This window comes from Leucoraja erinacea, unplaced genomic scaffold (assembly GCF_028641065.1).
Source record: "Leucoraja erinacea ecotype New England unplaced genomic scaffold, Leri_hhj_1 Leri_319S, whole genome shotgun sequence".
In the NCBI taxonomy this organism is placed as follows: Eukaryota; Metazoa; Chordata; class Chondrichthyes; order Rajiformes; family Rajidae; genus Leucoraja; species Leucoraja erinaceus.
This window is the reverse complement of record NW_026576220.1, coordinates 122,501-135,978: the sequence shown is the minus strand read 5'-3', so window position 1 is coordinate 135,978 and position 13,478 is coordinate 122,501. Positions and strand designations below refer to the sequence as shown.

Sequence of the window (13,478 nt, the reverse complement as noted above, 5' to 3'; positions counted from 1 at the left end):
ATCTCTTTCTGATTGTTTGCAACAGTGGCAATAGACAATAGACAATAGACAATAGGTGCAGGAGTAGGCCATTCAGTCACTTTCCCTTCAGCTAACAATGAAACCATTCAACATTTCCTTGACCATCGTCCTCTTTGATCCCTCATTTTCACACCACACCCTTCCATATCTCCAGACTCCCTCTCCCCCTACTCTCAGTCTGAAGAAGGGTCTCAATCTGGAGTCAGGGGATATGGGGAGAAGGCAGGAACGGGGTACTGATTGGGGATGATCAGCCATGACTGAGGAGAGAAAAAACTTTTTCACCCAGAGAGTTGTGAATCTGTGGAATTCCCTGCCACAGAGGGCAGTGGAGGCCAAGTCACTGGATGGATTTAAGAGAGAGTTAGATAGAGCTCTAGGGGCTGGTGGAGTCAAGGGATATGGGGAGAAGGCAGGCACGGGTTATTGATTGGGGACGATCAGCCATGATCTCAATGAATGGCGGTGCTGGCTCGAAGGGCCGAATGGCCTCCTCCTGCACCTATTGTCTATGTTTCTATGATCACAATGAATGGCGGTGCTGGCTCGAGGGGCCGAATGGCCTACTCCTGCATCTATTGTCTATTGAAACATCACCTATTCCTTCTCTCCAGAGATGCTGCCTGTCCCGTTGAGTTACTCCAGCATTTTGTGTTTATCTTCAGTGTAGACCAGCATCTGCAGTTCCTTCCATGTACCAGTTTCTCAAACGTGGCCATGTTTTATGCAATGGTCTTTGTGTCCCCTCCCCTCCCTCCCCCCTCCACAGAGGCGGCGGTGGTCTTCACCAACAAGGGGAAGCTTCCGGAAGAGGTGGAGGCCAGCGAGGGCGGGAAGGCGGTGTTGGCGGCCATCGTGTCCAAGGAGGGCGTGGACGTGACCTGGTACCGCCCCGACACAAGGAGGCCCGCGGCCCCAGCGACAAGAACCAGGCTCAGGAACGATTCTCGTGTGTTCACAGTCTCATCCTTCAAGGACGTGCAGAGAGAAGGCATTCGGACTCTACCCTACCGTCTGCCGCTCTCCGAGGACCGATGAGATGATGTTCAACGTGACCGTCACAGGTAGCTGGTGGGGGGATGGGTGGGCGGAATAGGATTGTGTGGGGAGTGGGTGGGGGGGGGGGAGGGGGCGAATTAGGATTGTGTTGGGGGAGGGGGGGCAGGGTGTGAATAGGATTGTGTGGGGGTAGGGGTGGTTTGGGGGGGGAGGGGGCTGGACAATAGGATAGGATTGTGGGTGAGGGGGAGGGGGATCTGGAATAGGGGGAGTATTGTGTGGGGGAGGGGGGAGGGGGTGGAGTAGGATTGTGTGGAGGAGGGGGGTGGAATTAGGCTTGTGTGGACCGGGCCGGGGCCAGGAGAGGGAGGGGGGGGGGGGAGGGGTCCGTGACCTATTGTCTATCCTACCATTTATGACATACCTCAAACATTATTGACTAAACTACAACTAACACTAGACCAACCAGTAAAGGTCTACTAACCTACACAACACTAGACTAGGATCGGACGAGACTAGACACAAAGACTTATGACACTAAGCTACGACACAGTGACTAACACCCGTCTAGACTACACTATACGTGTGGACCAGACTAACTGATACCAGCCTAACCGACCTGAGACCTAGACCAGGAAGTCTAGACAACTACTGAACAGTCACACTGGACTAGACAAGACTAGATGAGACTAGACCAGTCTAGACTACACTACACGACACTACACTAGACAAGACTAGACCAGTCTAGACTACACTACACTACACTAGACGAGACTAGACCAGTCTAGACTACACTACACTAGACTAGACGAGACTAGACCAGTCTAGACTACACTACACTAGACTAGACGAGACTAGACCAGTCTAGACTACACTACACTACACTAGACGAGACTAGACCAGTCTAGACTACACTACACTACACTAGACGAGACTAGACCAGTCTAGACTACACTACACTACACTAGACGAGACTAGACCAGTCTAGACTACACTACACTACACTAGACGAGACTAGACCAGTCTAGACTACATTACACTACACTAGACGAGACTAGACCAGTCTAGACTACACTACACTAGACTAGACGAGACTAGACCAGTCTAGACTACACTACACTACACTAGACGAGACTAGACCAGTCTAGACTACATTACACTAGACTAGACGAGACTAGACCAGTCTAGACTACATTACACTACACTAGACGAGACTAGACCAGTCTAGACTACATTACACTACACTAGACGAGGCTAGACCAGTCTAGACTACATTACAATAGACTAGACGAGACTAGACCAGTCTAGACTACATTACACTAGACTAGACGAGACTAGACCAGTCTAGACTACACTACACTACACTAGAACGAGACTAGACCAGTCTAGACTACACTACACTAGACTAGACGAGACTAGACCAGTCTAGACTACACTAGACAAGACTAGATGAGACTAGACCAGTCTAGACTACACTAGACAAGACTAGATGAGACTAGACCAGTCTAGACTACACTACACAACACTACACTAGACGAGACTAGACCAGTCTAGACGACACTAGACTACATTCTCTGTGTGTGGTTGCAGAGCTCCCCCTGCTGTTCGTGCTGAGACTTGCGGATGTGAGTGTCCAGAGTGGTGGAGCGGTCACTCTGTGGTGTGAGCTGACCAAGGCCAAGGGAGACGTGGTGTGGCTGAAGGACGGCGGGGAGGTGTGGCCGGGCCGCGGGAGGGTGATCCGTGCGGAGGGACGACTGCGGTCTCTCACCCTGACACAGGCGGCCGTACTGGAGGACCAGGTGGAGTACGTGTGTGAAGCAGGACGACAGCACAGCATGCTCGGGTGCACCGTCAGAGCGTCATTACTGACCCCCCCCCCCTCTGGCCACTGAGACCCCCCCCCCACACCTCACTGTATCCCTCATGGTGGACCCTCACCCCCTCACCCTTGGTGTCACCCTCTACCCCTCACCCCCCTCCCCTCCTCACCCCTCACCCCTCACCCCCCTCCCCTCTCCCCCGACCACCTCACCCCTCACCCTCACCCTCTCACCCCGTGCCTCACCCCCTCACCCCCTCCCCCCCCTCCGACCCCCTCACTCAATTGTCTCATCCCCTCACCTCTCATACCCCCCTCACCTCCATGTCAACCTCTCAACCTCTCATCCCTCACCACCTCACCCATATACACACACCCCCCACCCTCTCCACAGATCTACCCGGTCCTTCATCACCCCCCTCGCCACTCACCCCATATCCTCACATAAGAACCCTCACCCGTCCCGTCACCCTCACCCCTCTCTCCCTCCCCCTCACCTCTCATCCTTGACCCCTCACCTCTCACCTCTCCCCCCCTCACCTCCTCACCCCCCCCCTCATCCCCTCTCACCCTCCACCCCTCTCGCAGACGTGCTACCCTCTCACCTCTCAACCCCTCACCCCTCACCTCTCACCCCTCCCCTCTCCCTCCCACCCCTCACCCCTCCCCTCACCCACACCCAAACCCTCAACCTCGCACCCCCCTCTCACCTCTCACCTCTCACCTCCTCACCCCCTCCCCTCTCCCTCCCTCCAGCACCTCTCACCTCTCACCCCTCCCCTCTCCCGTCCACACCCCTCACCTCTCACCTCTCACCCCTCACCCCTCACGCCCTCACCTCTCCCTCCACACCTCTCACCCCTCACCCCTCCACCCCTCACCCCCCACCCCCCTCACCCCTCACCCCTCACCTCTCACCTCTCACCTCTCACCCCCTCCCTCTCCCTCCACCCCTTCTTCCACACCTCTCAACACCCCTCCCCTCTCCCTCCACACCCCTCCCCTCTCACCTCTCACCCTCTCCCCCTCACCTCAGCCCTCCCCTCCCTCCACACCCCTCACCCCTCACCCTCTCACCCTCCTCACCCTCCACCACTCCTCTCACCCCTCACCCCTCACCCCTCGGCCTCTCACCCCTCACCCCTCACCCCTCCCTCCCTCACCCCTCACCCTCTTTTCACCCTCTCACCCCTCACCTCTCACCCCTCCCTCCACACCCCTCACCCCTCACCCAGCTCTCACCCTCTCCCCCTCACCCTCTCACCCCTCACCTCTCTCACCTCTCACCCCTCACCCCCTCACTGCACCCCTCCTTCCGCACCCCTCACCTCTCACCCCTCACCCCCTTCTGACCCTCTCCCCACCTCTCACTTCCCACCCCTCACATAGACAATAGACAACAGGTGCAGGAGGAGGCCATTCGACCCTTCGAGCCAGCACCGCCATTCAATGTGATCATGGCTGATCATCCCCAATCAGTACCCCGTTCCTGCCTTCTCCCCATATCCCCTGACTCCGCTATCTTTAAGAGCCCTATCTAGCTCTCTCTTGAAAGCCTCCAGAGAACCGGCCTCCACCGCCCTCTGAGGCAGAGAATTCCACAGACTCACAACTCTCTGTGTGAAAAAGTGTTTCCTCGTCTCCGTTCTAAATGGCTTACCCCTTATTCTTAAACTGTGTGTGGCCCCTGGTTCTGGACTCCCCCCCAACATCGGGAACATGCTTCCTGCCTCTAGCGTGTCCAAGCCCTTAACAATCTTATATGTTTCAATAAGATACCCTTCTCATCCTTCTAAACTCCAGAGTGTACAAGCCCAGCTGCACCATTCTCTCAGCATATGACAGTCCCGCCATCCCGGGAATTAACCTGGTGAACCTACGCTCCTCAAATTAGGGGGACCAAAACTGCACACAATACTCCAGGTGTGGTCTCACTAGGGCTCTGTACAACCACAGAAGGACCTCTTTGCTCCTATATTCGATTCCTCGTGTTATAAAGGCCAACATGCCATTCACTTTCTTCACTACCTGCTGTACCTGCATGCTTACTTTCATAGACTGATCAACAAGGACCCCCAGATCCCGTTGTACTTCCCCTTTTCCCACCTTGACGCCATTTAGATAATAATCTGCCTTCCTGTTTTTGCTACCAAAGTGAATAACCTCACATTTATCCGCATTAAACTGCATCTGCCATGCATCTGCCTACTCACCCAACCTGTCCAAGTCAACCTGCATCCTCATAGCATCCTCCTCACAGTTCACACTGCCACACAGCTTTGTGTCATTTGCTAATGTTACTTTGAATCCCTTCATCCAAATCATTGTTGTATATAGAAACATAGAAACATAGAAATTAGGTGCAGGAATAGGCCATTCGGCCCTTCGAGCCTGCACCGCCATTCAATATGATCATGGCTGATCATCCAACTCAGTATCCCGTACCTGCCTTCTCTCCATACCCCCTGATCCCCTTAGCCACAAGGGCCACATCTAACGCCCTCTTAAATATAGCCAATGAACTGGCTTCAACTACCCTCTGTGGCAGAGAGTTTCAGAGATTCACCACTCTGTGTGGAAAAAGTTCTTCTCATCTCGGTTTTAAAGGATTTCCCCCTTATCCTTAAGCTGTGACCCCTTGTCCTGGACTTCCCTAACATCGGGAACAATCTTCCTGCATCTAGCCTGTCCAACCCCTTAAGAATTTTGTAAGTTTCTATAAGATCCCCTCTCAATCTCCTAAATTCTAGAGAGTATAAACCAAGTCTATCCAGTCTTTCTTCATAAGACAGTCCTGACATCCCAGGAATCAGTCTGGTGAACCTTCTCTGCACTCCCTCTATGGCAATAATGTCCTTCCTCAGATTTGGAGACCAAAACTGTACGCAATACTCCAGGTGTGGTCTCACCAAGACCCTGTACAACTGCAGTAGAACCTCCCTGCTCCTATACTCAAATCCTTTTGCTATGAATGAATGTGGTGCAGGCTCGAAGGGCCAAATGGCCTACTCCTGCACCTATTTTCTATGTTGCTATATTCGATTCCTCTTGTTATAAAGGCCAACATGCCATTCGCTTTCTTCACTGCCTGCTGTACCTGCATGCTTACTTTCATAGACTGATGAACAAGGACCCCCAGATCCCCTTTTCCCAACTTGACGCCATTTAGATAGTAATCTGCCTTCCTGTTTTTGCTACCAAAATTGGATAACCTCACATTTATCCGCATTAAACTGCATCTGCCATGCATCTGCCCACTCCCCCAACCTGTCCAAGTCACCCTGCATTCTCATAGCATCCTCCTCACAGTTCACACTGCCACCCAGCTTTGTGTCATTTGCTAATGTTACTTTGAATCCCTTCATCCAAATCATTGTTGTATATAGAAACATAGAAATAGGTGCAGGAGTAGGCCATTCGGCCCTTCGAGCCTGCACCGCCATTCAATATGATCATGGCTGATCATCCCGTACCTGCCTTCTCTCCATACCCCCTGATCCCCTTTGCCACAAGGGCCACATCTAACTCCCTCTTAAATATAGCCTCACATTTATCAGCATTAAACTGCATCTGCCATGCATCTGCCCACTCCCCCAACCTGTCCAAGTCACCCTGCATTCTCATAGCATCCTCCTCACAGTTCACACTGCCACCCAGCTTTGTGTCATTTGCTAATGTTGCTTTGAATCCCTTCATCCAAATCATTGTTGTGTATGTTGTAAATTGTGCGTTCAGTGGCACGTGTGGTGGAGTTCATCACGGACCTGCAGAGCGTGACGGTGCTGGAAGGCGACACGGCCAAGTTCACGTGCGTGGTGACGCCGGAGGACGTGCGGCTGGCGTGGCGGGTGAACGACGCAGAGGTCGGGCCCGATGATGACCAGTACCTGGCCTCCCACAACGGCCTGTGCCACACCCTGCTGGTCCGAGCCTGCCGGGCCGGAGAGGGGGCCAAAGTGGAGGCGGAGGCCGAGGGAGTCGTCTCCAGCGCCAACCTCCGCGTGCAAGGTAGGAAGGACACCGGCTTTTAAAAAAAATGTACTCAATGACCATACAAAATAAATTTAGAATTTTAGACAATAGACAATAGACAACAGGTGCAGGAGGAGGCCATTCGGCCCTTCGAGCCAGCACCGCCATTCAATGTGATCACGGCTGATCATCCCCAATCAGTACCCCGTTCCTGCCTTCTCCCCATATCCCCCGACTCCGCTATCTTTAAGAGCCCTCTCTAGCTCTCTCTTGAAAGCATCCAGAGAACCGGCCTCCACCGCCCTCTGTGAGGCAGAGAATTCCACAGACTCACAACTCACAAAGTGTTTCCACGTCTCCGTTCTAAATTTTCTTTACTCAGAGAGTGGCAGCGGTGTGGAATGAGCTTCCAGTGAAAGTGGTGGAGGCAGGTTCGTTGGTATCATTTAAAAATAAATTGGATAGGCATATGGATGAGAAGGGAATGGAGGGTTATGGTATGAGTGCAGGCAGGTGGGACTAAGGGAAAAAAAAAGTTGTTCGGCATGGACTTGTAGGGCCGAGATGGCCTGTTTCCGTGCTGTAATTGTTATATGTTATATGTTATGTTAAATGGCTTACCCCTTATTCATAAACTGTGTGTGGCCCCTGGTTCTGGACTCCCCCAACATCGGGAACATGTTTCCTGCCTCTAGCGTGTCCAAACCCTTAACAATCTTATATGTTTCAATGAGATGCCCGCTCATCCTTCTAAACTCCAGAGTGTACAAGCCCAGCCGCTCCATTCTCTCAGCATATGACAGTCCCGCCATCCCGGGAATTAACCTGGTGAACCTACGCTGCACTCCCTCAATAGCAAGAATGTCCTTCCTCAAATTAGGGGACCAAAACTGCACACAATATGGTTCTGGACTCCCCCTAGAATAATAATAACATTGTGCATTTGTTCCTACTGGGGACCAAACATTGGGAGAAGAATGGAACACAGGGGAGAGGCAAGACTTTGCCTTCCATCGCAGTGAGGAGGAGATAATAATATTAATAATAATATATTTTATTGTCATTGCAGATTTGGCATGCAGCTTCCATCCGACATCATAACTTAAATAACTAATATAATTTAGATTTAGATACCCCGAGAACATGGATTGTAAAAAGAACATTACAACATATAGTATAGAAGTTGGGATGTAATGTTAAAATTGTACAAGGCATTGGTAGGGCAAATTCTGGAGTATGGTGTACAATTTTGGTCGCCTATTTATAGGAAGGATGTCAACAAAATAGAGAGAGTACAGAGGAGGTTTACTAGAATGTTGTCTGGGTTTCAGCAACTAAGTTACAGAGAAAGGTTGAACAAGTTAGGGCTTTATTCTCTGGAGCGCAGAAGGTTAAGGGGGGCCTTGATAGAGGTTTTTAAAATGATGAGAGGGATAGACAGAGTTGACGTGGATAAGCTTTTCCCACTGATAGTAGGGAAGATTCAAACAAGGGGACATGACTTGAGAATTAAGGGACTGAAGTTTAGGGGTAACATGAGGGGAACTTCTTTACTCAGAGAGTGGTGGCTGTGTGGAATGAGCTTCCAGTGAAGGTGGTGGAGGCAGGTTCGTTTTTATCATTTAAAAATAAATTGGATAGTTATATGGACGGGAAAGGAATGGAGGGTTATGGTCTGAGCGCAGGTAGATGGGACTAGGGGAGAGTAAGTGTTCGGCACGGACTAGAAGGGTCGAGATGGCCTGTTTCCGTGCTGTAATTGTTATATGGTTATATGGTAACAGTAAAACAGATGTGTCTGTGTATCGTGACCATCCGAAGGAGACAGTCCAGGGGGGTGGGAGGAACTCAGCAGGGCCCGTTCAGAGCCGCTATAGCTCTGGGAATAAAGCTGTTCCTGAGTCTGGAGGTTCGGGCGTAGAAGGCCTTGTAACGTCTGCCGGAGGGAAGTAGTTCGAACAGTCCGTTACAGGGGTGTGATGAGTCTTTATGGATGCTGACGGCCTTCCTGAGGCACCGTGTGTGGTAGATGCCCTCCAAGGCTGGTAGCGGTGTCCCAATGATCCTCTGCGCTCTGTGGACGACGTGCTGAAGAGCTCTCCTCTCCACCTCCGTGCAGCTGAGATACCACGCAGAGATTCCAGATGTATGTGTGAATTAATTTGTGTGTGTGTCTTGTGGAAATAGTTTCTCTTTGTATGACTGTGGAAATAGAAACATAGAAACATAGAAATTAGGTGCAGGAGTAGGCCATTCGGCCCTTCGAGCCTGCACTATTCGCCATTCAATATGATCATGGCTGATCATCCAACTCAGTATCCCGTACCTGCCTTCTCTCCATACCCTCTGATCCCTTTAGCCACAAGGGCCACATCTAACTCCCTCTTAAATATAGCCAATGAACTGTGTGGCCTCAACTACCCTCTGTGGCAGAGAGTTCCAGAGATTCACCACTCTCTGTGTGAAAAAAGTTCTTCTCATCTCGGTTTTAAAGGATTTCCCCCTTATGCTTAAACTGTGACCCCTTGTCCTGGACTTCCCCAACATCGGGAACAATCTTCCTGCATCTAGCCTGTCCAACCCCTTAAGAATTTTGTAAGTTTCTATAAGATCCCCCCTCAATCTTCTAGATTCTAGCGAGTATAAACCAAGTCTATCCAGTCTTTCTTCATAAGACAGTCCTGACATCCCAGGAATCAGTCTGGTGAACCGTCTCTGTACTCCCTCTATGCAATAATGTCCTTCCTCAGATTTGGAGACGAAAACTGTACGCAATACTCCAGGTGTGGTCTCACCAAGACCCTGTACAACTGCAGTAGAACCTCCCTGCTCCTATACTCAAATCCTTTTGCAATGAAAGCTAACATACCATTCGCATGTTGAATGTTGAATGTTGACTCTTGAATCTTGAATGCCACCAGAGGCCCAGCAGCTGTTCACCAGGAAGATGTCCAGCCTGGAGGTGGAGGAGCTACAGGAGGCCAGGTTCCAGGTGGAGGTGAGCTGTGAGACAGCGGAGGTGCGGTGGATGCGGCAGGGAGTGGTGGTGCAGGCCACGGAACGGCTGCTCCTGCAGCGGGACGGCAGGACGCGGGCGCTGACCATCGCCGCGGCAACCGCCGCTGACCGGGGCACCTACCGCTGCGAGACGCTGCACGACTGGACCCAGGCCAAGCTGAGCGTGGAGCGTGAGTTGGATGATCAGCCATGATCATATTGAATGGCTCGAAGGGCCGAATGGCCTACTCATGCACCTATTGTCTATTGTCTATTGGCACCCTGTCTGACCCCCCCCCGGGAGTGTGTGTGTGACGGGACGGGGGGGGGGGGGGGGGGGGGTGCACACACGCACGTTCACAAGATATAGGAGCAGAATCAGGCCATTCGGCCCATCGAGTCCACTCCACCATTCAATCGCGACTGATCTATCTCCCCCTTTCTCCTGCCTTCCCCCCAGTAGAGATGTTCTTCTGCAGTTGTACAGGGCTCTGGTGAGACCACATCTGGAGTATTGTGTACAGTTTTGGTCTCCTAATTTGAGGAAGGACATCCTTGTGATTGAGGCAGTGCAGCGTAGGTTCACGTGATTGATCCCTGGGATGGCGGGACTGTCATATGAGGAAAGATTGAAAAGACTAGGCTTGTATTCACTGGAGTTTAGAAGGATGAGGGGGATCTTATAGAAACTTATAAAATGATAAAAGGACTGGACAAGCTAGATGCAGGGAAAATGTTCCCAATGTTGGGCGAGTCCAGAACTAGGGGCCACACACCGTCTTAGAATAAAGGGGAGGCCATTTAAAACTGAGGTGAGAAAAAACCTTTTCACCCAGAGAGTTGTGAATTTGTGGAATTCCCTGCCGCAGAGGGCAGTGGAGACCAAGTCACTGGATGGATTTAAGAGAGAGTTAGATAGAGCTCTAGGGGCTAGTGGAGTCAAGGGATATGGGGAGAAGGCAGACACGGGTTATTGATTGGGGACGATCAGCCATGACCACAATGAATGGCGGTGCTGGCTCATAGGGCCGAATGGCCTCCTCCTGCACCTATTGTCTATGTTTCTATGTTTCTAACCCTTGATACCCGTTCTAATCAAGAACTTGTCTATCTTTGCCTTAATTATATCCACTGACTTGTGGCCTCCACAACCGTCTGTGTGGCTAAGAATCCCACAGATTCACCACCCTCTGGCTGAAGAAATTCCTCCTCATCTTCCCAAAAGAACGTCCTTTAATTCTGAGACTGTGCCCTCTAATCCTAGACTCTCCCACTAGTGGAAACATCCTCTCCACATCCACTCTATCCAGGCCTTTCACTATTCTGTAAGTTTCAATGAGGTCCCCCCCCCCCTCATCCTTCTAAACTCCAGCGAGTACAGGCCCAGTGCCGACAAACGCTCATCGTATGTTGACCCACTCATTCCTGGGATGGTTCTTGTAAACCTCCTCTGGACCCTCACCCAGAGCCGGCACATCCTTGCTCAGATACGGGGCCCAGATTTGCTCACAATACTCCAAATGCAGCCTGACCAGCGCCTTATAGAGCCTCAGCGACACATCTCTGTACCGATACAATATGATACGAGAGAACTTTATTTATTTCAGGAGGGACGTTGGTCTTCCAACAGTCATAAAACACAGCAAGGTACATGAAACATGGAACTAAAGATCATGTGATAGGAGCAGAATTGGGCCATTCGGCCCATCAAGTCTACTCCGCCATTCAATCATGGCTGGTCTATCTCTCCCTCCTAACCCCATTCTCCTGCCTTCTCCCCATAACCCCTGACACCCGCACTAAAGTGGCCAGGATTGGGGATGTGCAAAGATTGTGTGGGGGGGGAGTCAGTCAACAGACAATAGACAACAGGTGCAGGAGTAGAGGCCATTCGGCCCCTTCAAGCCAGTACCGCCATTCAATGTGATCATGGCTGATCGTCCCCAATCAGTACCCCGTTCCTGCCTTCTCCCCATATCCCCTGATTCCGCTATCTTTAAGAGCCCTATCTAGCTCTCTCTTGGAGATGCAGGAAGATTGTTCCCGATGTTGGGGAAGTCCAGGACAAGGGGTCACAGCTTAAGGATAAGGGGGAAATCCTTTAAAACCGAGATGAGAAGAACTTTTTTCACACAGAGAGTGGTGAATCTCTGGAACTCTCTGCCACAGAGGGTAGTCGAGGCCACAGTTCATTGGCTATATTTAAGAGGGAGTTAGATGTGGCCCTTGTGGCTAAGGGGATCAGGGGGTATGGAGAGAAGGCAGGTACGGGATACTGAGTTGGATGATCAGCCATGATCATATTGAATGGCGGTACAGGCTCGAAGGACCGAGTGGCCTACTCCTGCACCTAATTTCTATGTTCTGGACTCCCCCAACATCGGGAATTTTTTTCCTGCATCTACCCTGTCCAAGCCCTTAAGAATTTTATATGTTTTTATAAGATCCTTCTAAACTCCAGAGTGTACAAGCCCAGCTGTTCCATTCTCTCAGCATATGACAGTCCCGCCATCCCGGGAATCAACCTTGTAAACCTACGCTGCACTTCCTCAATAGCAAGAATGTCCTTCCTCAAATTAGGGGACCAAAACTGCACACAATACCCCAGATGTGGTCTCACTAGGGCCCTGTACAACTGCAGAAGGACCTCTTTGCTCCTATACTCAACTCCTCTTGCGATGAAGGCCAACATGCCATTTGCTTTCTTCACTGCCTGCTGTACCTGCATGCTTAAACACCCTGTCCCACTGTACGAGTTCATTCCAAGAGCTAATTTCCCCCGAGTTTGGCCCTGATTCGAACGTGGAGATTTACGGGTAATGGCTCTCGGGGCTCTCGTAGACATTTTTTATCAACATGTTGAAAAATCTTCACCAGTCTTCCCGAGTACCTGCCGTTAGCGAGTCTTCCCGAGTACCTGCCGTTAGCGTTACGAGCCGCTAAGAGACGCCCCCGAGCTCCGACGTACCCGCTACGTACATTCTCCGTGCTTACCGTGAGTTTGTTTTGTTTCAAACTCGGGAGAGCTCTTGGAATGAACTCGTACAGTGGGACAGGGGCTACTGTTACTTCCAGCGACCCAGTGGGGAGGGTGCCGGGCCGCTGGCCGTGACTGACCGCTCGTCTCCTTGGCCGCAGCCCGGCGGGTCACCCTGAGGAAAGCGCTGGTGGACGTGGATGCGGTGGAGCAGGAGGCCGCCTCCTTCCAGGTGGAGTTGTCCCACCCGGACGTGGAGGGCCAGTGGATTAAGGACGGGGTCCGGGTCAAGCCGTGCCCCAGCCGGAGGGTCAGTGTGGCGGGGACAGTCCACGGCCTCACCCTCTCCCCGCTCACCCTGGACGACACGGGGACCATCGCCTTCCAGACTGACGGCATCCGCTGCTCCGCACGGCTCACGGTTAGAGGTAGCGGCTGTCCCCTCACCCCTCTATACCCCTCCCTACCCCTCTCTACCCACTCCACCTCTCTCCACCCTCCCTACCCCTCCCTACCTACTCTACCCACTACACCCCTCCCTACCCCTCTCTACCCTCCACCACCTCCCTCCTTACCCCCCCACTCTCTCTCCCCCCCCCCTCTCCCCCCTCTACATCTCCTCCCCCTCCCCCCCTCTCCCTCCCCCTCCCTCTCTCCACCCCCCCTCCCCCTCTCCCCTCCAACCCCCCT

At 52.0% G+C, this 13,478-nt stretch overlaps 1 protein-coding gene across 1 annotated transcript in view; it reads left to right on the top strand.

Moving 5' to 3' along the window:
• Positions 1–2,946: 2,946 nt before the first annotated feature.
• LOC129693510 (obscurin-like protein 1) overlaps positions 2,947–13,478 on the top strand; it is a 35,943-nt gene continuing 25,411 nt past the window's right edge. The window contains exons 1-4 of the mRNA XM_055630322.1: positions 2,947–2,974; positions 6,578–6,850; positions 9,736–10,002; positions 12,950–13,209. Of these exons, the coding sequence (XP_055486297.1) occupies positions 2,947–2,974; positions 6,578–6,850; positions 9,736–10,002; positions 12,950–13,209 (828 nt within the window). The remainder of the gene's footprint in view (positions 2,975–6,577; positions 6,851–9,735; positions 10,003–12,949; positions 13,210–13,478) is intronic.